At 53.4% G+C, this 25,846-nt stretch overlaps 8 protein-coding genes across 8 annotated transcripts; 5 read left to right on the top strand and 3 right to left on the bottom strand.

The window, feature by feature from the left end:
* Window positions 1–107: 107 nt before the first annotated feature.
* Window positions 108–2,611, bottom strand: BDZ83DRAFT_680792 (general substrate transporter). Its single transcript, XM_060511208.1, has 4 exons — window positions 1,869–2,611; window positions 1,695–1,807; window positions 793–1,613; window positions 108–735 (listed from the first exon to the last, which is right to left on the bottom strand). Exons 1-4 carry the CDS (start codon window positions 2,272–2,274, stop codon window positions 465–467), a joined length of 1,611 nt encoding a protein of 536 aa, XP_060360153.1. The 5' UTR covers window positions 2,275–2,611; the 3' UTR covers window positions 108–464.
* Window positions 2,612–6,668: 4,057 nt separating this feature from the next.
* BDZ83DRAFT_756417 (dynamin family protein) lies at window positions 6,669–9,640 on the bottom strand (the record flags this gene model as incomplete). Its single annotated transcript, XM_060514742.1, has 3 exons — window positions 6,669–8,088; window positions 8,148–9,390; window positions 9,454–9,640. The coding sequence occupies 3 exons, from the start codon at window positions 9,638–9,640 to the stop codon at window positions 6,669–6,671; spliced, it is 2,850 nt and encodes a 949-aa protein (XP_060360152.1).
* Window positions 9,641–11,162: 1,522 nt separating this feature from the next.
* On the top strand, window positions 11,163–13,307 carry BDZ83DRAFT_636164 (nucleotidyl transferase). Its single transcript, XM_060509236.1, has 3 exons — window positions 11,163–11,449; window positions 11,618–12,856; window positions 12,909–13,307. The coding sequence occupies exons 1-3, from the start codon at window positions 11,384–11,386 to the stop codon at window positions 12,933–12,935; spliced, it is 1,332 nt and encodes a 443-aa protein (XP_060360151.1). The 5' UTR covers window positions 11,163–11,383; the 3' UTR covers window positions 12,936–13,307.
* An 853-nt stretch (window positions 13,308–14,160) lies between these two features.
* Window positions 14,161–15,458, top strand: BDZ83DRAFT_756415 (uncharacterized protein; the record flags this gene model as incomplete). The annotated part of the gene is made up of 3 exons (XM_060514741.1): window positions 14,161–14,430; window positions 14,499–15,068; window positions 15,120–15,458. The coding sequence occupies 3 exons, from the start codon at window positions 14,161–14,163 to the stop codon at window positions 15,456–15,458; spliced, it is 1,179 nt and encodes a 392-aa protein (XP_060360150.1).
* A 3,067-nt stretch (window positions 15,459–18,525) lies between these two features.
* On the top strand, window positions 18,526–19,317 carry BDZ83DRAFT_636158 (uncharacterized protein). The gene has a single exon (XM_060509235.1). The coding sequence runs from the start codon at window positions 18,800–18,802 to the stop codon at window positions 19,007–19,009; it is 210 nt and encodes a 69-aa protein (XP_060360149.1). The 5' UTR covers window positions 18,526–18,799; the 3' UTR covers window positions 19,010–19,317.
* Window positions 19,318–19,348: 31 nt separating this feature from the next.
* BDZ83DRAFT_636157 (uncharacterized protein) lies at window positions 19,349–20,179 on the bottom strand. The gene has a single exon (XM_060509234.1). The coding sequence runs from the start codon at window positions 20,036–20,038 to the stop codon at window positions 19,652–19,654; it is 387 nt and encodes a 128-aa protein (XP_060360148.1). The 5' UTR covers window positions 20,039–20,179; the 3' UTR covers window positions 19,349–19,651.
* Window positions 20,180–22,868: 2,689 nt separating this feature from the next.
* BDZ83DRAFT_588354 (uncharacterized protein) lies at window positions 22,869–23,877 on the top strand (the record flags this gene model as incomplete). The annotated part of the gene is made up of 2 exons (XM_060506129.1): window positions 22,869–23,030; window positions 23,086–23,877. 2 exons carry the CDS (start codon window positions 22,869–22,871, stop codon window positions 23,875–23,877), a joined length of 954 nt encoding a protein of 317 aa, XP_060360147.1.
* Window positions 23,878–24,278: 401 nt separating this feature from the next.
* Window positions 24,279–25,589, top strand: BDZ83DRAFT_636152 (uncharacterized protein). Its single transcript, XM_060509233.1, has one exon. It carries the CDS (start codon window positions 24,473–24,475, stop codon window positions 25,370–25,372), a length of 900 nt encoding a protein of 299 aa, XP_060360146.1. The 5' UTR covers window positions 24,279–24,472; the 3' UTR covers window positions 25,373–25,589.
* The last annotated feature ends 257 nt before the right edge of the window (window positions 25,590–25,846 follow it).

The following is a 25,846-nucleotide window of genomic DNA, read 5'->3' as shown; positions in this document are numbered from 1 at the left end:
CTATAGGGTTTAGTCTCCGAGGGACGGAGCCAAGACCATAGTAAAAGCTTGAGAATAAATTGGCTTCTTTTTCTTTCTTTGTTTTCTTTGGACAGACATTGGCAATTGGTCACGGCAAGGGGAAGAACTCCAAGTTGGTGATGGCTTCAGATTACCGCAGAGACTCCATGAAGGAGCCCACTGCAGGTTGTATATAGCCTATTTTGTAACTAACGAGAGTAATTGATAAGGCATCGCTCGACAAGGCACCCGGCGCCCGTAGCGGAACATACGAGTGTCTTGTGTCGCGACACCTCTGGTATCGCGAACGACCCCAAGGTCTGAACCTAGCCGATGCTGGACCCGTATTACAGCCACCACCTAGCCCTGCTAGAACCATCCAAACGGCAATACAAAAGGACGCATGTTTTTTTCTTCGATTTTCTTCCATTTCCCATCGGTCACTGCGCAAGAGATCGAACATTTCAGGCAGCCGTCTTCTCGCTGTGCGCAGCGCGGGTATTGATATCCTCCTCGTGGATGTTGGCATCAATTTCCTTCTCGACCTGTGTGAGGTCGACGTGCGCGACAGCGTCGTCGCCGTCAAAGATCTTGGAAATCTCCTCCAAGGTGGGGCCCTTAGTCTCGACGTAGAAGAAGTAGACGAAAACAAGCTCGCAGAAGTCCCAGAGGGTGTAGAACAACATAAAGTTCCAGTGGTTGGGCAGCTTGTCCCATGCGACCTTGTTGGTTTGGCTGATGATGTGGTTAGCTGAAGTCAGTCAATACACATGGGGGATGGGTGCGACGTACTTTCCAATGGCGAGGATGGCCTGCACGGTAATGTTCATAATCATCATGCCCTTGGCACGGAGGTGGAAAGGCAGGACCTCAAGACCGTAGGCAATGAGCAGACCGGAGAAGCCAATGTCGTAGAAGATACCAAAGATCCAGATGAAGACGAGCTGAGCGTAGCCAGAGCCCTGGTTAGTGTTGCCGGAGTTCTCGAAAACGGCACCGGTGATGGTCCAGCAGACGAACGAGGCGACCATACCGCTGATGGCAGTCAGGAATAGGGGGCGACGTCCAAAGTAGTCGACGGTCAAGGCGGCACCGATGGAGCATGAGAGATCGAGGATGGACTTTCCGGTCGAGATGGCGAGCTTCTGGTTCTGCTCGGTGATGCCGGCACCCTCGTAGATGGCGTCCATGTAGTTGGAGAAGAGGGCGTTTCCAGAGTACTGGGAGATGATACCGAGAGAAATGATAATTGCGAGACGCCAGCGGTTTCCCTTGGTCTTGAGAAAGTCGACATAGCTAGTCGTCTTATCGGCGTTCCTCTCCATCAAGATGGTCTCCTTCATCTCGCGGAACTCGAACTGAACGGTGGCATTGTTCAAGTCGCCGCCAGCATGGTGCTTGGCCAAGACGGCGAGAGCTTCCTCAGAGCGGTCCTTGTTAATGAGGTAACGCGGAGACTCGGGAACCCACCAGATACCGATAAGCTGGATGACGGAGGGGACAATCTGGATGAAGGTGATGGATCGCCAGCACCAGTCGTTGTTGACATATGAGGTTCCCCAGCCAATGGAGGCGACGATCAGGGCCCCCAGGTTCCAAAGACAGTTGTAAATCTGTCGGCTCAAGTCAGCCCGCGCTTCCACTTCGCAGCGTTCATGTCTGGTGTTTGGGGACAGGTTAGAGAGGAAACCTACAGCAGTGACGGGACCACGGTGTTGAGGGTGGCAGATCTCGGTCAACAGCAAGGGGGACGCCATCTGAGCAAGTGAGTTACCGAAACCCAGAATGAATCGTCCGCCGATGTACACTAGAATGAAAGTTAGTCTAGTCTTCCAATCAATTAGCAAGAGCAGGAGATTTTGACGTACTTCCCCAGCCGTTGCAGAAGGCCGTGACGGCGCCGCCGACGATCATAAAGCAACAGCCGCTGACAATGGCAATCTTACGTCCGAAGTTGTCTGCCACGTAAGGTGTGATGAAGTATGAAACAATGGAACCAATGTTGAACATGTTGATGAGGATACCGAGCTTGTTGTTGTCGGAGACGCCGTCGCCAAAGTAGTCCTTCCATCGCGACATCTGCTGAGAAGTGTTGACGAGCATACCATCGTAGCCGGTGGTGGCTGAGGCGACCATGAGGAAGATGGTAGAGAAGTAGAGCTTGCGAAGATGGGGCTCTCTCAGCCAGTACACCTTTTCGAATCGCGGGGCCTCGGCCTGGGCGATGCCGACGTTGTCGGCCACTTGCCGGGACATGACGGCCTTCTTCACCATCGTGGCAGTGTTTTATGGGTTACTTCCCTAAAACACTGATAGAATTTCTAAAGAGAGTGATAAGAGAGGGTATAGAAGTTGACTGGCCGACTCGCGGGTGAAGAGGGAAACGGTCTGTGAACGAGAAGGTCAGGGTAGAGGACTTATATATGTTTCCTCACTTTCTGACCCCGGGTTTTCCTCAACTAGGGTGGAAGCATTGCAATTCTCTCGATCTGCACGGCTGCTGACCCCGGAGCTAATTTGTTCACCCCCATTCGGACGTGCCCACCCCCGTGAAGGAAGCGTCTGGGGGAGGCGGGGATGCATAAGGAGCAGGGGTGTGCGGCGGCGACGGCACGAATTGGCGGCACGCGGGTAAAGATGGGTTGGATGATTGGCGTGGGCGGCCCTTCTCCAAAAGTCATGAATAGTTCGACCAAATCTTGGTCTGGGGTCTCGACTATGTGAACGGGCGCGGTGGTGCATCTCTGCCTGGCCTCTCGGGAAAGCTCAAGCAAATCTCAGGTTGCTCGATACAGACCCAAACAGGCCTCAGTGGTATGGTTTTGTGCGGCACAGAAACACACCACCTGGTGCTGGGGTAAGCATCTACTTGGATTCCAGGGTCTGCTGTCTTGTGATTCGTGGCTCGGGCCTGGTTGCATTGGGGAATAGATATTCGACACCACATTCATGTGCCAGGCGAGCTAGCCAACTGTTTCTTGCATGCAAAATGGTTTTTCAAAAGACTCATCTCCGTGCCGTTTACGTGACACTCCGACTCGACGAACAGGGGTATCGGGAGGCTTCCCCATGGGCTGCTCTGGGAAAGGAGGGAACAAGAGCCATGATGGTACTTGTGCCGTGTATTGCCAAAAAAAACATTCTGGAGTTGCATTCCGTGACCTGTTGGTATTAGGGACCTCTAGATCGTACTCTCACGAGGATGGGTGCAGCTTTCCTGGGCCTGTACCAGGCATCTCCGGTCCGCCGGCTCATCCCTCGAAGCTAGACCTCCAGCCGATTATTGAGACTGCACCTTGTCTGCAGAGACTGCAGTTGGAATTGGTTCAAAACGCCCACCAAAGTGACAATTACTAGTTGGATTCCAACAGACTGGTAATGCCACCACAGCAATGAAGCACGCCAGCTGGCCAGCCAGAGCTTCCATCAGCCGGTTGGTGGTTATTTGCACCCTGTCTTCTGGGGCTCGTTGAAAACTCTTCCGTAAGCAGGTTTTGCAGTCTATGATGCTTCGAACTTCATAGTCTGGCGCCCGGGATATTGTGTGTCCATATGTATCACTTGACGCTGATTTGGTGGCAACATTGACCTCGTAGCTCGACGTCCCTCAGGTTGGTTATGCCTGGCGTGAGTAAGCTTCTACTATCATGAGAAAGAATGAACCACTCAGATCAAGGAGAACAATACTTAAGGTGCGAGGAACTAGCGTACCAGAATTCGAATAAAGAGCCCTGTCCGGCCCGGGCGAGAGGCGGTTCAGGTGTCAAGCTGACTGGGGTACAGTACATGTGGCTTCATGAGAAGGGCCGTCTGGATGAATGTCCGGCAAAAGACGGATGATATTAACCATGTCCCTATCATTGGTCGACAACGTGAAGGGAACTGTTGAAGGCAAAGACCGATCGCAGGGCGAGATGGGTCTAGGTGCTGAGGGTGTGGTGGTGTAGGAAGTGCGGAGACTGGGAAAAGCTCTACCTACTTCAGCCCGCTGCTTGACTTAAGCCGTGAGTAATAGATAGGATACTAGCAGTTGCAACTGGTGGTGGTGGGCGAAGGGTGTCAATTGGACTCGTTTAAGACTGATCATGCAGGCGTGAGGCACAGGATGCCTTTAGCGAAGCGAATTGGGTGATGGCCCTCGTTCGATGGAGGCTTTCAATCAGTGAATGTCAATGTTGAACAGTTTCAACTCAATAGTGATTGCTAGTTCTCTAGGAAACTGCCTTCGAGTGGACTATTTCTTCTGTTTTGGACGCATGTGTTGGCTTACCAGCCATCGACCGTTGGGCTAATAAGACCCTGTTGCGGCCTAGATGATGAATATGTTTGCTCAACACCTAGAGGGCTCTAGATTGATCGTTATGCATAGCGTGTTAGATTCTTACGGTAGTTTGTATGAGGAGACCCGACAAACTTCCTTCCCCTGATCCTGATGCCTTGGAGGAGCAAGGTTTCGGGTGCGTGATTCCCTCTGTAGATCGCAGCGACACTTCATGTAGTGCAGGCCTGCTCCTTTGCGTCAATGTTAGCCAGACCTCTCATCAAGAGCGATTGAAATATCAACACATACAATTTTGGACGATTGGCGCAGGACGGTATGCCGACGCCATTTCTCCTCGCGTGATCATACAACCTATATCTCTATGGAGAAAAGTGGGAGCGCCATCAGTAGCGCAAGTGGTTGAAAGAAGCGCCTCCTCGGAAGTCAGGGCCGGTATCTGACAGGTACATCGATACCCATTGAGGCTAGCCTGCCCAGGTTTCTAATGCTCCTGAGACGGTCGTAAGCCGTATTCTTAGAGAGTTTGTTGTCTTGAACGAGTCTCCAAGCCGACATTGGACCCAAGAAATGGGAGCTGCGCTACCGGGTGGGATCTGGAGTGATCTAAGCAAGAAGATAAAAATCAGCAGACCACTTACTGCTGACGTCTTGGATTTTCTCCTCCGGACCTTGTATATCAACACCTTTTGATTCTTGTACGCCAATTGGATAGACGGTGAACATAGAGGAGGATTGGTGGTCTGTTTGCCCGGTTTGATAGGACTTGCGTTACTTCGGCTTCCAATGATCGCGGCTTGAAACTGCTCAAGGCGCGCCGAATGCTTGTGACGGTCAAGTTGGCAACAATCTGCAGTTGATCTCCAACAGTCCGTGATCTGCGCGGCTCGCTTGACTTGGCTTCGTAAGCTTCGCGAAGCGCGAATCAATCCCAAACTCGCTTGCCAGTTGCTCGACAAAAACACTTAGCGTTGGTGCGCGCCCTCGTCAGTCAACACTGTGGAGTTTTGCAGATCGGTATCGAGGGTCGTCCTGTCATCGAATGAATATTAGTCCCAGCATGTCCTGTCCAAGCTTGACAGTGTCTCATGACCCACCGACGATGGCAGTCGGAAGCATGACACGATGCTTCCGAATCCGGGGAAGCCCACTGCGACTGACACTCTCCCCGGACTCTAAGCTCAGGTCCACAGCACTAGGCTGAACGGTTGCTGGGACCATGCCGCCGGACTGGAATTGCCTAGCGCGAGTCTGTGACTCTAATGCGCGGTTGTTTTTTGCGTGGGCATTCCGGTAGCCGGCGACTTCGATGGAGGCACCATTGAAATGGAAGTCTGCTGCCTTGCCTTGCCTCGCCGCACCCTCTTTCTGAGGAGTGGATGCGAGAAGCGGTTGCATGATGAGGGACCCCAAATCTGTACATTCTGCATTTTAGCCGACGGCGAGGGTCGTGAAGCGGTTGGCCGAAGTCCTAGGCGAAATGAAAAGCGGCGCCTGTTTAGTCGGCCCAGGTCCACGGGAGGCCAACAACGCCGGGTAAAGTCGATGCGTTGGAGTCTACCCCAGGGACTGTCAGTACGGAGAAAGGGGGAACGCGGTGTTTGAGGCTGTGGACGGAGCCAACGCAGCGGAAGGATTGTCGTAGTCGTGGGTGTGTGGAGGGATGCAGACGGCAAGTTGAGATTGGTTCGAAGAGGATGGGAAGATTTGGATTTGGCAATATTCCAATGGCCACAGTCCATTCAGCTGAATTCCGGGCCTTCTGGCTATAGCCAAGAAATGGAAAGAAGTTCTCGCTTTCCCATCCGTTAGTAGCACGCCTTAGCCTCTAGTTCCTTGAGCGATTTTTGCTTCTTACCTGATCTTCGTCGCCGCGCGCTTCTCTCCATCACGGCTTGGCTCTTCTTTCTTTAGATCTCTATGAGCCGTAATTCCGATGGTTAGGGACAGCCTTGTCGGCACACATGTGAGAATTCCTTCGTGTAAAACGGGCCATCCATCAGCAAGTCGTTGTCTAAACTCTTCCCCAATCACATACGGCCCAATGTTGTTGATACATCTCGGTGTCCATTCTCTGAGCTAGCTAACTACGTGCAATAGTGGTATCTTCTGCGAATATGCCTTCCGACTGGCAAAAAACAAACAATCCTGTGGCCTTCCTTAGGTATCCCAAACTCCATTACCTCACGCCAAATGGCCTATCCCGGCTGTGCCAATCAGCAACATGAACTCTCTGTCCACAAGATCGGACCCGATTGCCACGGTCAAACATTGGAAAAACCGGCCACCATCGACTCCCTTGGCATTGTAGTCGACTCGAGGCTCAAATTCCAAGCACGCTGCGAGCTGGCAACCATCACGATCACCCCAGAAAGACGTGCTTGATGGCTCAACATCCTCCGTCCAGATCCATGGTCTCGGCGAAAGACTCGCCGTACGCCTCGAATGCGTCTCTTCCCTGCGAAGACGACCCAAAGGCGCCCTCCAACTCGTTTGTCGTGATCGAGTCGAGAGCCTTCTTAAATTTCTCCAGCTCGTTCTTCAGTCGCTCCCTCTTGCGCGCGGTCGCTTCATCCTCTTCCATCAGGCGGGCAAATACAGTCTCGTCATGACGACCGATGAGACCGAGGTTGTTTTCGAGGAAGAAGTCGAGATCCTGGACAATCTTCGGCATCATGCGGGACGTAACCGACAGACAGACCGTGTCGGCGAAGCGGAGAGCGGACAACATGTAGTAACCTCGGACGTAGGCAGCCACTCTGAGTTCCTTATCAAAGGTGTCTGGGCCCATCTTCCCAAGTTCGACGTTATGCTTCCGCTCCTCGTTCATGCGCTGCTCTGGAGTCATGTGATCCCAATCATGGAACTCGTAGGAATCTCCCGAGAATGCCTGCCAGCGCATAACGTGGCGGTAACGCGTAAGTACCCGACTCTCGGAGCGTTCATAATCCTGGAAAGCCTTCTGGTTGACCGTGAAGAGTTGGAACGTCTCCATGTCGTAGATATCCTTGAGAAAAGACATGGCCTCGCTGCGACGCTCTCTTAGGAATTCGTTCATGAGGTTGGTAGACTTCTTGAAGATCAATCGCTTCATCAGGGAACCAAAAGCCTGGCTCAGGGCGTAGTCGACGATTCGTTGAAGAACATTCATAGTCTCTTGCAGGAAGGTTTCCATGGGCTGGTTCCAGGCCTTTACGGCTTGCTTGCATAGATCTTCATAAACCTCGTCAGGCACAATACTAGGCATGCCTGCCTTGGTCTTGGCCTTGATGTCCTCGCGAATCTGCGCCAGTGTCCGAAATCCAGCGCCATAATTAGCGTACCGTTGGAACGGTGGGGCCAGAGGCATTGGCTGGGGTGGACCTCGGCGAGAGGGTGTCGATGGCGCCGGAACGCTGTCTTCTGTCTTGATGGCAGCCGAGAAGGAGTTACCACCATTGACGGGTGTTGGCCGGGCTCGCTTGGCAGCTGAATGATGTTGACCGTAGCCACCACGCTTTCTGTTCGAAGGGGTGACAGATGAGCTGTCATCGTCATCATCAGAGATTTCGAGAACGGGAATGTCGGACTTGTCCTTGAGTATGAACTTAGGCTTCATCTGAAGTATGCAGTCGCGGAAGCTGTCCGAAAGAGATCCATAGTTAGAGGAAAACTTTCTGCCACGAAGAGTTTCCTTGACAGTGGAGGAGAACGCCATCAAGCTCTTTCGAACCTCCAGTTCCACATTGTTGGGCAATTCGGGGAGTGTGCTGAGCTCGGCTTCGATCTCACTCAGTCTCGTCTGGACCTTGTTCTTGATTGAAGGCAAGCTGAAAACGTCAGTATATTTTCGAAATATCAGGATGGACAAGTGGAGCAGAAAACTTACTTCTTGGCGAATTCCTTGCCCAACTTCTCGGAAAGAGCGATCTTGAGTTTCTCCACGCCACATCGCTCGCGGAATGGATGGAACTCCTCTGGCCAGCGTTCACTAGCATCTTGATGAAAGAATCCCTCCTCCCATCTCTGCTGCTCGTCGAGCTTCTGATTCGACGGCCTGGACGTTATGAAGAACTCGTGTCCGATCTTGTGCGCCTCTCCGCGCAACATCGAAAGCCATTGAGTATTGTTACCCTCAGGAAGAAGATCAGCCTTTGTCATGACTCCGATTGTCCGTTGCTGAGCTTGAAGGACACGAATGATTGACAGAGTCGAGGAGGTCTCAGGGTCGACATTCATTGGCACAGCCCAGATGATGAGGGCTTCAGAGTGCGAGATATACTCGCGTGCCAGGTTCTCCACCACCGACACGAGGTACTCATCTTCCTCGCGAGCCGCGTTGCGGAAAATGCCAGGCATGTCGTAGAAAGATAGATCAGGCAGGTCCGGGCCTTTGATCTCCAAGGCGACCGTGTTGGGACTGAATTTGGCGAGAGTTCTCTCGGCCTCGTCGTCCAACAAAGACTGCTTAGTGATGGCGCCTGATCCGGGAACGTACAGCTCGTGGTTCTGATCATGGTTGAGAATGGCAATTTGAGCCCATTTCAGGACAGTGTCAATGTCCGACTGATCATAGATTGTCATAAACTCCTTGACCACTCGTGCCTGCTTCACCCACGGCGGAAACGGGTTCTCCGGGGTGACGTCGGCCTTTGTGAGGAAGTGGTTAGGAGGCCGGAAGGCGTAATCCTGCTGGAGAGAGACGCGGCAGGACCACTGAGGACCGCCACGGTCGCGAGGGCCACTCCGGGAAACGCGAATATGGACAGGGCAACGAGTACAGACGCCCTCGCTGCGAGGGAGGTTGAGTCCGGCAAGACCAGACATCAAGCTCGATTTTCCGGCAGACTGATCGCCGACCAGGACGAGCTGAGGCAGTGCGACATCGTGGGAGACGCCAAGCTGCTGTAGTTCACCGAGAGTATCGTTGAAAATCTTCACCTTGGCGCCGATGTCCCGGAAGGAACCATCGAGAAATGAGTCGTTCTGCATGGGGATCGCGGGCGGATCCATATCTCTGTTCCTGACCTGGAGCAGGACCGGCTCACTCTCGTCAAACGTTGGGTTTGTAAGCGCACTGCGGACAGTTTGGGGGGCAGTGTAAGCGCCGTGAGGAGCGATAGAAGGCGTGGCTGTACGATGATTAGACATCGAATTTGAGAAGCCTGGTAAGTATGAGAGGAATAGTAACTTACGGGCGTCCGATCTCAAGAATGATTGATTGACATCCGCAGGCCCAGCATGGTAAGAACGGGATTGGTTTCTGTTGGCCTCTGGGGAGCCGTTGTAAGTGTTGGTGAGGGAAGGTGTGGGAGAAGTATTCTGATGATTGCCAGGCTCGGGCTTGACGGTATGACCTCTCGACGCTCTTGCCTTTGTCATTTTGGGTGAGGTAAGAGGAAAGCGGATGAGAGGATTGAGAAGAGGAAAGATTCTGAAGGCAAAGTAGAGGGTCGATGAGGAATATATCCCCAGGTGGAGAGGTACCTCAAAGAACGGCGAAGGGACAATTGACGACCCAACCCAGCTCTAGGCAGCACAAAAAATGAGTGACTGAGGGAAGCGAGTGGGAAGTAAGAGAAAGAGGTGAGACCTGAAGTAAAATTGTAAGGTAATGTGAGGTGAGGTGATGAAGCTGAAGCTGGATATCAGGCAGGTGAAGGAAGGGGAGGAGCTCTGGGGAGCTACAGAGCTTTAAGAGCTCTTTCCTCGTTTGGGTGACCTGAGCAACCACATGTCCCGCTCTCCTGGAGCTCTCGTTAAAGTGGTTGTTAGTGTTAGAAGGTACATGGAAAGGTGCAACAGTGCGTCTTTTGTCTACACTCTAAAAGGCCATGTAGCTGATTTTAAGTCTCTCCATAGTGTCTCTAGCATATAGAAAGAGTATGTTATCATTTTCCAATATTTCCATCGACGTGATGCTGGCGATATCTCACCATGTTGCTCGTAGGGCCAGGTAGCCACTATCGTGGATTATTGGGAACTGGAGCGCACGAGGTGCATCGTTCGGTCTCCCAGCAGGCAGGGATGTCATGGACCTCAGGGGCGCAAGATTCGAAGAGAATGGCTGGCAGTGGAGCTTGGCCTCGGCGATCCCCTGCGAAGGTAGAGAGACGCGACTTGGTACTTACTTGAGCTGTCCCAGATGCACAGCGGCCTACCAGATTTCGCCCAAGATGAGTGCATCTTCACCTGGTCAACCAAGTCACTGCTCACCATTCAGGCACCACATTGTCGCGTGTGCTGCCTGCTTTACACGTCCTCGACACGCTCAGATACCGACGCGTAAATTGATTTCATGATTGTCAATTGGGGATGCTTCCTGCAAGGTACCTGCGACCTCTTACATGATTTTGAATTCCATCCCAATCGGCTGCCGATGCTGTCTTACATGCCATGATTGCCGTGTCATGCCATGGCATCTGAGAGTTGCAGGTGAACCATCTATAACAGTCTTTCAACTCCTGGTCTGTTCTTGCAGATACTGCCTGCCTTATCTTCTGGAATTGTCCATTGCAAGCACTTTCAGGTATCTGGCTTGAAGGATTTGTAGACAAAAAAGAAATGTTTGGCTTCTCAAAGGGACACGAATGAGACGTTGAGTTTGTCGCATGTGTTCCTGGGCCACCTCGCTCACCATGAACTATTGCTTATCGATAGCTTGGAGACAATGGAACCTGGCGGGAGGCTCCTTCCTGCCACGCAAGGGAATCCAGTCCACCCCGCAAAGGGTCCTGAGCAGTAAACAGGTACACCTCTACCCGGGCAAAATAGGTGCCTCACAAAGTCTCTCAATAACACCAAGAAGTCCCCCATAGAATAGCCACATCTACCTTAGAAACGACACGAGCCACCTGATGACCCTCCTCCTATCGATAGACCCCTGCCAACACATGCATTGCCTGTTCTGAATTTATTCTTGGGACCTCACAAGGTTGAGTGAACACTTTCTCAGGGGGACCCCCTTCTAAAACTCACGAAGCGGTGACGTTGCAAGTAGCGTCTTCAATTCCGCACCTCAGCTACCCGACCTGACTTTGTACCGGGTCTCTCGACTGCTATCTAAGCCTTTTTTCCCTTCCCTTTCTCACCACCACAACCTGAGATACCCATCCCACTCGAACCATGTCGCTGCAAGTCCCCTACCGTGGAAAGGCACCCAGAGAGGGTGCCACCAAGGCCGTCATTCTGGTAAGACCATCTGCTTTATGGTGTTTTGCGCGTCGCTTTATTGTGCGGCGCGTGCATCCCCAAAATATCAAAACCCCGCCTTGCTTCTCCCCCTCCCTCACAAAGCTCGTCAAAGCTCATTGTCCTCTGCAAACGGTCCCAAGCTAACCAGAACCTTTAAATCTTCAGGTCGGAGGCCCCTCCAGAGGAACTCGATTCCGTCCTCTTTCCCTCGACGTCCCCAAGCCCCTCTTCGAAGTCGCTGGTCACCCCATCATCTGGCACAACTTGGCTGCCATTGAGCGAGTCCCCGGCAAGGAGATCACCGAGGTCCTCATCATCGGCTACTACGACGAGTCCGTCTTCCGCGACTTCATCAAGGACGCCTCCCACGAGTTCCCCAACCTCTCCATCAAGTACCTACGCGAATATGAGGCCCTCGGCACTGCAGGCGGTCTCTACCACTTCCGCGATGCTATCCTCAAAGGTCACCCCGAGCGCCTCTTCGTCCTGAACGCCGACGTCTGCTGCTCCTTCCCACTCCCCGAGATGCTCCAGCTCTTCCACGACAAGAACGCCGAGGCTGTCATTCTGGGTACGCGCGTCTCTAACGAAGCCGCCACCAACTTCGGTTGCATCGTCAGCGACGCCCACACCCGCCGTGTCCTTCACTACGTCGAGAAGCCCGAGTCGCAAATCAGCAACCTGATCAACTGCGGTGTCTACCTCTTCTCCACCGACGCCATCTTCCCCTCCATCAAGACCGCCATCAAGCGCCGTACCGACCGTCCTTCGCGCCTCGTCTCCTACCCGAGCTCCGAGAATCTCGAGAACAGCTTCATCATCACCGACGACGATGAGGAGCGCAAGAACGAGGTCATCCGCCTCGAGCAGGATATCCTCGGTGACCTCGCCGACACCAAGCACTTCTTCGTGTACGAGACCAAGGACTTCTGGCGTCAGATCAAGACGGCTGGTTCAGCCGTCCCCGCCAACGCCCTCTACCTGCAGAAGGCCTGGCAGAACGGCTCCAAGGAGCTTGCCCAGCCCAGCTCTAACATCATCCCTCCCGTCTTCATTCACCCTACTGCCACCGTCGACCCCACCGCCAAGCTGGGCCCCAACGTCTCCATCGGACCCCGCGTCCACGTCGGCCCCGGTGCCCGCATCAAGGAGTCCGTCGTCCTCGAGGACTCTGAGATCAAGCACGACTCTTGCGTCCTGTACTCTATCATCGGCTGGGGCAGCCGCGTCGGTGCTTGGGCCCGTGTTGAGGGTACCCCCACCCCCGTAGGCAGCCACACGACGAGCATCATCAAGAACGGCGTCAAGGTCCAGAGCATTACCATTCTCGGCAAGGACTGCGGTGTCGGTGATGAGGTCCGGGTCCAAAACTGCGTGTGCCTTCCCTTCAAGGAGTTGAAGAGAGTGAGTCTGCCCCCACTGCTATCAGTCTTTCATGTTACTGACAATCTCATAGGATGTTTCAAACGAGGTCATTATGTAAATTGGCAGATTTGGGATACGTTGGATGTGGTGGGGATAACGGACGACGTAATGAAGAAAGGATTTGCATTGGGGTCAGATAGAGCTCCATCACTCTTCATAGATGCATGCGTCTTTGGTCACAAAAAGCACAAGTCGAATTCAGCAATTCAGAGCATTTCAAACTGCCACTCAGGTTCTCTACCTTAAGGTACAGTGTGATGAATCTAGAGAACGTAGCAACAACCAGTTGGGTACCCTGTTGGATCCAATGGCTTGACTGAGGTAATGAATGAGTGATTCACCCAACCGGGTTCCTACGATGCCTCAAGACAGTGCCGCACAGGATGCCTCAGGTAAAGCTTCCACATTCACCGTCCTCAACCTTCATAAGGAATGAATCATGTCCAATTCTCAACAACTAATACTGGGCCGTATGGTCGAGGGGCAAAGGCCGTGAAGTGCTGACTGGGGCAGTGATGCTCCTGTCCCTTTCAGGACTCCTGCTTTCAATCCTCGGTTGGTCCCCTTTTTTTCACTTTTATAGATTTATAGCCATGATGAGATGACGAGTATCTCAGTGCTAATCTGGTGGCCTTTTTTTGTTTCGTTTATCTATTCACGGCCGTATGTCATATGGAGACAAGGTCTAAATCACGTCATCTTAAGCTCGGATGGCCAGTCATATTTCATGTAACTTATTTGATAGGTTGAACAGATCCCTGATATAAGGTTGCAAATCGCCTCCTTTAAACATAAGACGCTCAGTCATGGGTGCTCCTTCCCTTTTCAAGGAGCCTTAGTTTCGAGACCTGATGCATAATCTCCCGTTGGATGACCGTCAAGAAATGCTGAGAATTGGTCTTGTGTGAAAAGGAAGGTACGTCGATGCTCGATACCCTCGCTCCTTCCTCCGACAGAATACCTCACCTCACCTTTTGACGTCCCCACCTTTCCTCATATCTTACAATAATTCCCCCCGGTACTTCATTCACTACCTCACCTACCTGCTACCTTACCTTAACCACTCCCCTTTCTCAATCCATCAACTTTCCTCGCCTCCTTCCTTGCCTTGCTTTCTTCACTCATCCCATCCACATACTCGTTGAATTCTCTCGTCTCGAGGTTCCGGCGTTGGCAAAATACCAAGCCAGGCAAAAGCAACATCCAAGCGTGCCATCACGGGCAACGAGAAAGGATCCAAGAAGATCCTCATACAGAGAGGCTTCAACTTCCCTCCTGGCCCGATGTTCCCCGACAGAGAGACCGTCCATGTCGTCTTAGCGGCATTCTTCGGAAGTGATTGGACCTGGGCGAACAGCAATGTCAACGACATGATCGCCATGACCAGAGAGGCCGAAGTCTGCCTTCTGGGAATTTTCCACACTCTCGCTGCTAGAGCCGACCTCTACGGAGCCCTACGTGGTCATTCTGCGTTCTACGCGACCGTTGCGACTGAGCTCAAGACCAGAGGCGAACTCAGTGGCGACGCACTCAAGGATATCGAAGAAGTTTACGTGCGTGCCCGTCGCGGCGACCCGGCGAACGGCTCAAGACCGATCTCACCATGGCTGTAGACGCTTAGATTTCAGTCAAGGACACAATTGCGACTCTTCCGCCCCTTCAGGCTTTGTCCCTCACGGCCCGCCCCAACGAGATGGGCGCCCTCACGGCTCAGTTCCAGAGCGCCAGCGTCGCCCGACCCGCGGAGAACAAGTCCTGGCCTCCTGCTCACTTCGATCCGCATGAACTTGCCCTCATCGCCACACCGGAGCTTCGAGGCGTCCTCTTCGGCAAGACGCCCCAAACTCCCGGCGCCCTACCTGCAACTCCCAACAAGGCTACCCTGCCTCTTGACACTCGTGCCTATCTCTGCTCTCTCGCGCTTTCCAACTACCAGCCCGATAGCACCTGGAACTTGATTCTGACCCCCATCGCCAACTTCAAGAGTCAGATGGAGCGTCGCCAGTGGGCAATCCCCTCAGACGGACAATCTCTTTACTACTTCAGCATTGAGAATGCCTTGGTTCAAGCCGTCAAAATCTTCCAGCATGGAAAGGCTATCTCTATTGCTCTCGCCACTCCTTGGTTTGGCCGTACTTGGGGCGCGATCCCTTCTGCCGACGAGGTCTCTGGCACCGACACGCAGCAGGGTGTCTAGTCTTCGCTCTGCCCTCGTCTCGGCTTCGCCATTGTACTTCACAAGTACGCCGACGGCCTTGAGCTGATCATTTTCGACCCTATCGCCCGCTACAACCACATCAAGAACAGCCCTCAGATCAGGGCAAGCCTCTCCAGCCTCTTTGCCTTCCGCCAGTCTATTCGTGACAATACCGAAGCGGCGATTCAGGGAGCCGGAGGACGCTTGATCCGTGGATGGTACGGCGGCAAGCTGGAGATGCCTGCCAACGGAGCTGACAGTGTTCAGCTGGCGAGTGAGTGGATTCGTCTGCTCGTTCTCGCCGGCGGCGGTCACGTTCAAGATCCGCTGGCCGTTGACGATGAGCAGTGGGAGCAGTGGGGTTTCGAGGAGGTGCACATTTGAGGTACGAAATTTATTTTATGCCTTGTTTCATCCATTGCTCTGTTTCCGGTAGCTTGACGCTAACAATTATATTATCTGACAGTTGCCCCGGGATCAAATACTACCCTCTCGGCCTCGCGGCCCTGAATGTTATCAGAAGCCACGTCTCTCTCGGACTGAATATTTGGAGGCAGGAGAGATGGCTTCGCTTAGCAACTCCTGGTCACGAATTGGGATGAGCAAGATGGGATAACGCACGATGGAGTAGCGCTCGACGGGATAGAAGCGCCTACCAGATGATAATGAAGAACGGATAATGGACTGCGGACAACGGACGACGGATGGTTAGAGACGGATTATGGGTGGACGGGTAATGGGTTGTGGAACGTCACCCTCTTAGTCTTTCTGAATGCCACAAGAAAAGTCGTCGAAGAATGAGTTCCTTCTCAGTGCTACATGGAACAGCGAGGTCTTCGTGACTCTCTTTGGTGGTCATGGGTTTGGCAATTATCATCGTCGAATCTCTATCTCATACTCGAATTTGGCGTAGGTTGGCATTCTCTCATACCATGGGCACGTGGTAGTAGGCGCCACTTCTATTCTGCAGGCTAGGGTATCCCTTACGAGGCTTGGGAATGGAAAGAACCAGCAGAAGACCTCAAATCGCAAGACAGCTTGAGTAAATCAAGGCCAGGCATGTACCTTTGTACGGAAACAAGTACACTGTGGTGATTAGCGAAGACAAGAACCCCCCCTCCCCAATATCTTGTATAGATAGAGAGCTGAAAAGACCCTCACCATCGAAGCAGATGACCAGGAAGACGGATTGTCAAGTTAGGAGACCAGTGACATGGCACAATGTAGCGGTATTTTCTCTCCTTAGCCCTGACCTATGCTGCACTTGTCATTCAGTAGAGGAAGCACAGTCTTCTTGAAATTTAGGAAGGTGCAAGTAGGAAGATTGATGATTAAGACATCAATCGGGCGAAAGGAGGCCAATATACCACGCCGCCCTCAAAATCGTCAGTCTATCACGGAGAATTCTGCTATAAAATAAAGCTTCGTCTTCAACGATATCAGCAGAAGGAAAGACAAACGAAAGAGGTATGGAGCCAACCTGTGGGTGACTGAATGGGTTTGGGCAGATCAATGCAGAGATCAATACTGTAGCCTTCTTACAGCGGACTTACATTCCGGGCAAGAAGCCGCCTGACTTGTAGGCATGTAAACATGGGAGGCAAGGGGAGCAAAATAAAAAGTCATATTGAGAAAAAAACAAAAAAAGAATGGACCGACCAGGGATTGAAGGCAGGATTCCTGAAAGGGACAGGAGCATCACTGCCCCAGTCAGCACTTCACGGCCTTCGCCCCTCGACCATATGACCCGGTATCTGTTGTGGCAAAATAGAGACAGTCGATTCCCTATGAGGTCCAGTGGTGGTCAATTTGAAGATTCGAAAAAACTCAAAAAGGAGTGGACCGATCGAGGATTGAACGCCGGAGTCCTGAAAGGAACAGGAGCATCACTGTCCAGTCAGCACTTCACGGCTTTCGCCCCTCGACCATACGGTCCGGTTCTTGATGAGATATTTACACACTTGATCACCTACAGATCTATCGGTCGGTCTTGCCGGTGTCCCAGGCATCCCACCCTGCAACTAACCAGCCCGCCCTCAATCCCAACCAAGTAGCTTCCCCGTGAGAATACTCCACCTTACCATCTCACCGTGGCCGGTAGTCACGAAGTAATACTATTTCCATTGAAATTTAATTTACCAATCTGTTCAGTATGCCATGCTGTGGAGTCGCCTCTCGAGTAGCTCAGGCGCCACCGTGCCTTCAATTCCATGTGTATATGGAATCCGTGGCAGAGGATTGGTAAGAATGGCCAGAATCCCATTCCCATTTGACAGGCTGTTCTTCATTATGGTACTCTATCGTTGTAATGCACTGGGATCGAAACAAGCCCAGAAATCGGCAATGTGGCTGCCATAGGCTTTCGCCGACTCTGACTTATTCTCCTTGATGGTGACACGGCCTGGGAACTGACAACCTCGACAGGAAAACACATCGCCATTGGGGATTTTGATTGAGATGTTTAGAAATACGTCCAATCTGTGTAAAATATCACAATTGAGAGGTTACCAGTTCTCATCCCGACAAGGTTGACTTTGACTAAGGTAAGCTGGGGTCAAATACTAGTTCCCTCGTGGTTTGTTTACCAGGCAACGAGTTCAACATCCTGTTCCGCTGTATAACTGATGTTTTCACTGTGCGCATGAAAACCGATAGATAGTGCTTATAGAATTACCTTCATATCCTGTCCAAGTATACCAGCATGGAAATTGTTGGCCGAGGACTCGAGGTTGACGATATTGAGGTGAAGTCGGAGGTTGCCATGCCAAGCCATCCACTCTGGTGGGCCAAGGCCGCCGATTGGGAGCCGCAGTGCCGCAGTGGGTCTCTCAGCTATCCGCCCCTGGCATTTCGCCGGGGAATTCTTTTCCTCCGCAGAGGGGGGGGGGGAGGTGCACTGCTGCACCTGGACGCTCATGCCTTTTCTCCCAACCCTCGAGGCGGAACCTTCCAAGGCAAGAGTAATCGGACTGAGAAGTCAAATTCAGCCGCGTGCATGCACAGATTCGTCCCAATTCACTCGTGACTGCAGACAAACTTGATTCTTCCAACAATCCGATGTTCATCAGCTCAGCAAACGTCAGTCAGCTCAACACTTTACACTAGGGTCCCTGGCAACGGAGGGGATGGCAGTAGAAAAAACCGCACCATCTGCTCTGCGAACGAGGGGCAGCCCAGCAACAACTAGTAGCGGCACTCACCAACCCGGTCGAGAGACGGCTTTCGACGTCTGTCGCTGTCCGTCGACTTGCTAAGGTAGGCCTGAAGCCACCCGACAGCACAAAGAAACTCAAAGTCCGCATCGGACGCCGACATCAACGTTCGCGGCCAAGCCAGTCCTACACGCGGAGACGCGCATCTAGCCTGGCGCGGCTAGCAGCAAGCAAGCGAAAACAAGACGGTCGTCGCACGTAACTTACTCAATGCATCCCGGCATCCCGGCATCAAGTGATGCTATCATCTCCCCGGCACAATCTACCTGTTGCTTCTGTGCTACACAAGGGGGCCAGCCAAGGCAACGCAAGCCACGATTCGGTACCGTGAGCCACCGAAGGGCGGCGGCGACAACTGCCATTCTATTGCAGCCAGATTTGAAAATTTGCCATACCAAGATCGACGGGCGAGGGATACGGGTGCCAGCATGCTTCAGCTGAGTCGGCATCCCTCTTGACATTGTGTTCGTGGAAAAGGACATTGACCTGAATCATTGCAATTGAACAGTGGCAATGGTTTTGTACATCCTCATTCTACCGTCAAATCTCTTCGCAGTCCCAACACTCTCCCTTGCTTCAGATTTTTCCGTTTCGATGTCTCTCAAGCCAGGCCAAACAACAATCGAACTCACAGCACGAATTCGAGCAGGCCCAGAGGCCTCGCAAGCTTTTCCCCCTGTCCCCTGCATGCCCAACCCTAAGACTGTGTGGCCTTGTCTCTAGCGGGCAGCTCCCGCCCGTCGCCCCAACCGCGAGCTCCGATAGCAACCAGAAGCATTGAGGCTAGAGCACATGCTACCTAGACCAAAGCTGAGTAGCGCTGAAGTCCGTCATTCCGGAGACAGTTTCCGGCCTTGGAGCATCGAATGGCACCGTTGGAGGGAGGGGTAAGGAGGAATGTTGCTGGCCTGAGAATCCCGGACCGAACAAAGAACTCGCGCTGGCTTCGAGTACCTCTCAGGCTCTCAGGCTCTTCTCTCTCCACCACCCACCAGGGCACACCACCAACTGACTGGCCTCTTGTGCTATTCTCACCCACATGATGGCCTAGATTCGGCCGCACGGCCTAAAGCCAGACCAGTCAACAGGTGTCACTGAGTTGGGGGTGGGCGGATCGACGCAGGCTCTGACACTGGCGGGCGGTGCTAATGCAGGGCGCCTAGCCTTGGCGTGCGTAGCGAGCTGCTTGACGGGTACAGCGCATGCGACAGGGCACGCCGTCCCCTGTAGAGCGGCGCTTGGCTGCGGGTGCCGTGGGTCTCCAAGACGCCACAAGGGAAAAGATGGGTGGGATAGTCGCTGGGGGGCTTCCTTTTTCGGTCGTTTTCAACCAGCGGAGGATGGACGGAAAGGCCAGGAAAAACCTCAAACCCCCTCGAGCCGACATCCAAGGTCTCCGGTCCACCCACTCCGACCCGGTGACGACGCGGTGATAGGACTGCTGCAGGTCTTAACAGATGATGATATTCGCCGATGTTCGTGCCATGATATCATGGCGACCGGGTCGGCTGAAACGCAACAACGGGGGATTGACCAAATGACATTAGATTCCCCAGAGTCAAACTCAGGATTCCTGTTTTCGGCAAATTTATGCCGCCGGAGAAGAAGGTCGGATGAGGTCGCACGCTGTCGAGATGAAGGGATCTGGATCAGGGCTGTGGCTGGTATGGATGAGAGACAGAGTACTACGGTGCACCAATATCGACTTGGAAGCATGGAGATGAACGACCACGGCGACTTGGTCTTCTTCATCCGTCCGAAGTACACACGCACACATGTCCGGATAGGATACGGATACACAATATACGCTCTTGCTGGTTGGGATTGGGCTGACAGCACCACACGTTTACCCAGACAACGAACTTCCTGGAAGATCTTTCCCCTCTTGACGACACCAACTTCTTTCTTGGTGTTCTGCACCAAACAAGCGCCAAAAAGAAACGGAGAAAAAGTGTACCAGAGTGACACTGTTCTGGATTCTTGTCCGTCGACTAACGACGAGGAGGCTCCAGTCCAAGGCAAGGGATCAAGACATCTCTGCATCTGTCGAACTGTTCGCAGCAGCCAATCTGCGCCTGAGGAACGCATGGCCCCTTTTCCTTTTCCCAGGCCAGGGACGCATTCCCATCCTCGGAGCCGCCAATCATGTCTGATTCTCCATGCTCAAGTGCTCAACGGGGAGAAATCACCATGTCTCGCGAGCTCACTGGATCTGTGGATGCCGCACCACCTATCCACGTCTTCCACCAATCCCGACTTCCACGTCAACAAGACCTCCGCCTCACCAACCCCCTCTCGGTAATCGATCGGGGCACACCCCGGCTCACCCCCTCTTCCGACGACCCCTCACCGCACGTCGAGGTCCACATCTAGCACCACGGCACGGCAAGTCAAGACAGCCTAAAGAACAGGCCAAGGCCAGGAACACAGTGCAGTGCCGACCTCCCCGTCCCCGCCGCCGTGTGCCCAGCACCGCTGAAAATCGACCGATGCCATTCTCATGTGCACAAACCACGCAGAATCGCCATCTGCTCCTGGAGCCCAAGCATCTCACTAAACAAGCCCGACAAGTCCAACATTCCACGCATTTCGCTCCTCACCAGCACTCATTGGTTATTTCGACCGTGGTACCTGATCAGCAGAAGCCACACCGCATTCGAGACAGGTCCTCCAGCTTCTAGTAAATCTCCCCCAAGCGGTTGGCTGCGCAAGCCTTATGTCTCAGCACAAGACAGGCCGGTGGCCGCAGTCAATCCAGCACTCTATCCTCGGTTTCTCAATCATCAATTATTCTGCTGTTTACGACGTCTTACAGGCCAGGCCCCTCGTTGTTGCCTCGTCGAATCACATATTTGGTTGCCCCGAGTACAGGATAGAGTAGTTGCAAAAATAGCAAAGCAAGCAGCCCCCTCTGTTTTGCGTGCCCGGTTCGTCCGAATCGCTCTGCTTTGGGGGAAAACACATCACTTTGACCATGACTCGGCGAGGGAAAGCTGTGTTCTATCTCTGACATCACCAGGCCCGGCAAAATCATCCACGGGCTTTGCATCGGGACAGTGCAATTGAGCTCGTGGCACTGACCCTGGTCCTGGTTGAGGTGTGTCTCCAGCCCAGCCCTGCTACCAGAGGCGACCTCCCCAACCACCCCTGGGCCACTATGTTCACATCAACAACCATCAGTCATCCACCCACCCATCCACACTCGCAAATCAATATTCAACTGCTGCTATGTAGTGGAAGTGTGGATGAGGTGGCTGTGATGTTGTTGTTGGTCTGATGTACAGCGTAATCAGCCTGGAATGTACATGCAGATTTGCTTTGTTCCAAGTGCTGTTTGCAAGTAGCCGCATGCCTCTGCATATCAGATCACAACTAATACCAACCTTCACAAGCACACATGGCTACTTACACCACGTATACACACACTACTGCAAGTTCCTTAGCTCAAGGTATTTGCTCCATCAAATCCACATTCTGGATGTCAAAGACGCGCAATACCCACGGCTGAAGCTTATCTTCCTACCCTACCAGCCTACCCACCAGGCCTTACTCACAAGCCTACCCTCCCTCTCTTTGTATATGAACCACCGGACCCCAACCCTCCCTCCTCCTCGGTCTCCCTCTCTTCAGCTCACCTTCGCCATCCCTGCCCATACTCTCGCTCATAGGGTTGCCCTCCACCAAGGAAGCCTGCCACGTTTATTTCACTGAACCTATTCCAACACCTTATTTCTTCTACCGACCCTTCGACACTCACTCATACGCATCCCGCGTGGCAACGGCAAAGGACCAACAGACAACCATCACCTCACACAACATTGTGCCAGAGGTACCACTCGAAAACAAAGCTCTCTTCCTTCCTCGGTTCTCTTCCGATCTCACGCTTCCCGTGCTTCCACGAGGCACCAATACAGGCAGTACCCGCCTTTTTGTGTGATTCTTGAACGAGGACATTGTTGGACAAAGCGGGTCAGGAGCTTTTGCTGGACTACCCTTCACCACCTCACCTTTGGGCAAAAATAATTCAACTTGGTTGTTGGAAATTCTTCTCACCACCACATCGACATAACACTTGAGCTACACTGCTTTGCCAGCAAGCTACCTTCCACAGCAACCTTCACCGCCTCCCTTGGAACCACAGGAACTTGAACTCAGGTAAGCTGATCTCTATTACGACTTTTTGACACTAGCGAGATGGACTCCGATTCTCACCATCGAGCGCGTCTCGCGGATTCATTGGCTTTTGACGATCCATGAGCCTGCTACATCGGTCATCCTCCCTCTTCCACCACCGGCAACGTTATGGGCTTGTGGCATCAAATTGTGATTTTATCCGCGCTTGCTGGCCCGGGTATTTTCATCGTTTGTTTTCCGAGTCCAGTCAGAGTTCCCGTCGAATTTCCTGTCCCTCCTGAGCTATCCGGTGACTCGTGAAGTGGTTTGTGCTTCATGATCTCGCTGGTCCTCCACGATCTTGCCTGCCTCTCAGCCGGATCGGCACATTATATAAAACTCATGATTCTCGACTTGAGTGAAAACACATGAAAGAACCTGGCTAATTCAAAATTTTCTAGCCAACAAGATGCGCTCCTTCGCCATTCTCCCCGCCGCCTTGGCTACTTTGGCCGTGGCCATGCCGCAGGCAGCTCTCAAGCCATCTGAGAACCCCCCCGCTGGCTGCTCTACGAGCTACACTGGCAACTTCGGTCTTACCGTTGTGGGGCTTGGCAAGCGAAGCCTTGATGTAAGCCTCATCAGTGTCCGATGATGATGATATTTCAAACTTACAAATGTAACAGAAGCGCGGCTCCTGCACCGGAACTGGTTCTTTGGACCTCACCCTCAAGGACGGTGTCCTCACCGATTCTCAGGGCCGCACTGGCTCTATCGTCGCCAACTACCAGTTCCAGTTTGACGGTCCCGCTCAAGCCGGCGCCATTTACACTTCTGGCTTCTCCGTCTGCTCTAACGGCTCCCTTGCCCTTGGAGGCTCCACCACCTTCTACAGATGCTTGTCCGGCGACTTCTACAACTTGTACGACCGTCACTGGGCTGAGCAGTGTTCGCCCATCCACCTCTCGGCTCTCCCTTGCGGCGCCGATTCTCCCGTCCCCTCTGGCGGACAGGTTGTTGGTACCACCATGGTCGTCACCACTGTCGTCACGGTCATCGGCGACGGACAGCCCCAGGTTGTCCCGACCACGATCCCCGTCCCTCTCTGCCAGATTGGAGATGGCCAAGTTCAGGGCCACACCACCCCTTGCGGCGAGCTCCCGCCTGTCACTGTGACGCCCTCTGCCCCCGCTAGCCAGCCCCCTTACACTCCCCCGGGAACCCCCGTGGCTCCTCCTGCGACCACCGCGCCCGTCGTCCCGCCGGTCCCCACCTCCCAGGTGCCCGTGCCGGTTCCGTCGGTTCCCTCCACCCCCGTCAACAGCACGGCGGTCGTGACCACTCCTGGCACCACTGCGACCACGCCTGCGACCACGACCACCCCGGCGGCTCCTCCCGTTGCTGCTGGCCAGAACCTGGCTCCGGCCTCGTTCGTCGCTCTCGTTGCCACTTTGATGGCAGTCGTTTGCCTTATCTAAGTCGCTTGACTCGGAACGTGTGAGTGGACTTGAATTGGTTCACAAAGGCTTAATTGGCATTTTTGCTTCTCAATACCCTGCCAAGAAATCGGCATTTTAATTCCATGATGATGACCAGGAAACGGACTTTGTACAAGAGCACAGGATGGACAGGTTTGCAAGCACGCAAACAGGTAGCTAGGTAGTTGGAAGGGACTGTGATACGTCCCTGGGACCGGCCACTAGAACAATACCAACACATGTTCATACAAAAATTCGACCTTCCTTCTTGATCAGTGACACGTATTACCCCAAAGCCATTTTCTTTGCAATTGGTAAATTAGCGTCCGATGTCGCTGCGAATTTAGGGAGTGACAATTCACCTGCTGGGATGTGGCTGGAGATAAGATAAGAGCTGCACGGGCCCCAGCGCATCGCGAACCTCCAAATTTTGGCCATTCGCGCATCCTGCAGTGACGTCTCGGCCAACCTTCTTTCTCTCTGACAACACACGAAAATCCCTGTCACTTCTTTCGACCACATCTCTCTCTACCTTACCTCTACCTGAAAAAGTACACGGACACACCTGGAACGCACGAAACGCACACATACAGCCATGTCAGAATACTGGAAATCGACGCCAAAATACTGGTGCAAGCACTGCAGCATCTTTGTCCGCGACACAAAGCTCGAGCGACAGAACCACGAGGCGACGGGCAAGCACCAGGGCGCGCTCAAACGGTTCCTGCGCGATCTCCACCGCGGCCATGAGCAAGAAGAGCGCGAAAAGGACAGGGCGAAGCGCGAGGTGGAGAGGTTGAAGGGGATATCTTCTGGAACACCATCTTCGTCATCATCATTTTCGAGACCCGGCGGTTCGAGCAGCAGCGGCGCGCCGCCGTCGGCGGAGGCGCAGCGCAAACAGCAGATGGAACAGCTCGCCGAGATGGGCGTGTCGATACCGACGGAGTTCCGGGGCGATATGGCGATGGCGGGGGAGTGGACGGTCACTACGACAAAGGTTGTCGACGACGAGGCGGCGGCGCGGGAGAGGGAGAAGCCTGTTGAGGCCAAGGCTATTGGGGTGAGGAAGCGGGAGCAGACGGAGGAGGAGAGGGAGGAGGAGGAGGCTGTGAGGGGGTTGTTTAAGAGGCCTAAGAAGTGGGGGAGTACGAGGACGATGCCGGCTGATGACGAGGATCTTGATGCGTTGCTGAGTGGGAATACGCTGATGAGGCCTGTCAAGAAGGAGGAGAAGGAGGAGAAGGATGAGGTGGATGCCAAGACTGAGGTGAAGCAGGAGGGTGAAGGGGAGGTTGCGACGGGGGTTACGTCTGATGAGCCGGCTGTGAAGAGTGAGCCGACGGAGGATGAGGCTAGCAGCAAGGGTCTGGACGTGCCGGCCTTGGGAGAGGATGGTGTCAAGAAGGAGGATGAGGCTGCGGAGACCACGGAGGCCGCGGCGCCGGCGGTGGTGTTTAAGAAGCGCAAGCCCAAGAACATGCGACAAAAGTGAAGATTTTCTTTGGTGGGGACTGGGCAATACAGCATGTCTGGGGTGCATAGCGAGGGCGTTGGGTGTTGGGTTTTTAGACACGGGTTACTTGAAAGATCTACAGATCAACGGCCGCTCAGTCCTGTGGTCAGGGATACTATAATGAGTGTTTGCATCATGGTCAACGGGATATTGCTCTGGCTGTCTGGCGTGTTGTTGCACAGTTGCATTGCATTGGTGATGGACGAATCCTTCTGGAGCGGCTATACAGCGTTCCATGGCCCATCGTCCCATCACCAAACGTACCAATTATAGCGCCTGAATGTTCCCCCAGGACGCAGGACGGGGGTTAGCGGGGTAACACGTGACTCACTGGGGAAATGGACTTAGTCACTGCGCGCACCGGCACCGGGCAGAATGGGGACATTTCTCCCAAGGTACCTACCTACCCTACTGCGTCCAGTCTTTTTCTCGGCACGCGTGGGCCTCCTCCAA

This window comes from Colletotrichum acutatum (genome assembly GCF_030867785.1).
Source record: "Colletotrichum acutatum strain CBS 112980 chromosome Unknown BDZ83scaffold_126, whole genome shotgun sequence".
Taxonomy (NCBI): Eukaryota; Fungi; Ascomycota; class Sordariomycetes; order Glomerellales; family Glomerellaceae; genus Colletotrichum; species Colletotrichum acutatum.
Note: the sequence above shows the minus strand (reverse complement) of the source record. Positions and strands in the feature narration are given on the sequence as shown.

Bases quoted from the DNA above. Each gene is read 5' to 3' on its own strand.
- BDZ83DRAFT_636157 (XM_060509234.1), bottom strand. From the start codon at position 20,038: ATGAAGAAGACCAAGTCGCCGTGGTCGTTCATCTCCATGCTTCCAAGT.
- BDZ83DRAFT_680792 (XM_060511208.1), bottom strand. From the start codon at position 2,274: ATGGTGAAGAAGGCCGTCATGTCCCGGCAAGTGGCCGACAACGTCGGC. The intron at 1,808-1,868 runs GTACGTCAAAAT...CTTTCATTCTAG, and splicing joins CTTCTGCAACGGCTGGGGAA to TGTACATCGGCGGACGATTC. The intron at 736-792 runs GTACGTCGCACC...CCACATCATCAG, and splicing joins GCCATCCTCGCCATTGGAAA to CCAAACCAACAAGGTCGCAT.
- BDZ83DRAFT_636152 (XM_060509233.1), top strand. From the start codon at position 24,473: ATGTCAGAATACTGGAAATCGACGCCAAAATACTGGTGCAAGCACTGC.
- BDZ83DRAFT_636158 (XM_060509235.1), top strand. From the start codon at position 18,800: ATGGTTTTGTACATCCTCATTCTACCGTCAAATCTCTTCGCAGTCCCA.
- BDZ83DRAFT_636164 (XM_060509236.1), top strand. From the start codon at position 11,384: ATGTCGCTGCAAGTCCCCTACCGTGGAAAGGCACCCAGAGAGGGTGCC. The intron at 11,450-11,617 runs GTAAGACCATCT...TTAAATCTTCAG, and splicing joins CCACCAAGGCCGTCATTCTG to GTCGGAGGCCCCTCCAGAGG. The intron at 12,857-12,908 runs GTGAGTCTGCCC...ACAATCTCATAG, and splicing joins CCTTCAAGGAGTTGAAGAGA to GATGTTTCAAACGAGGTCAT.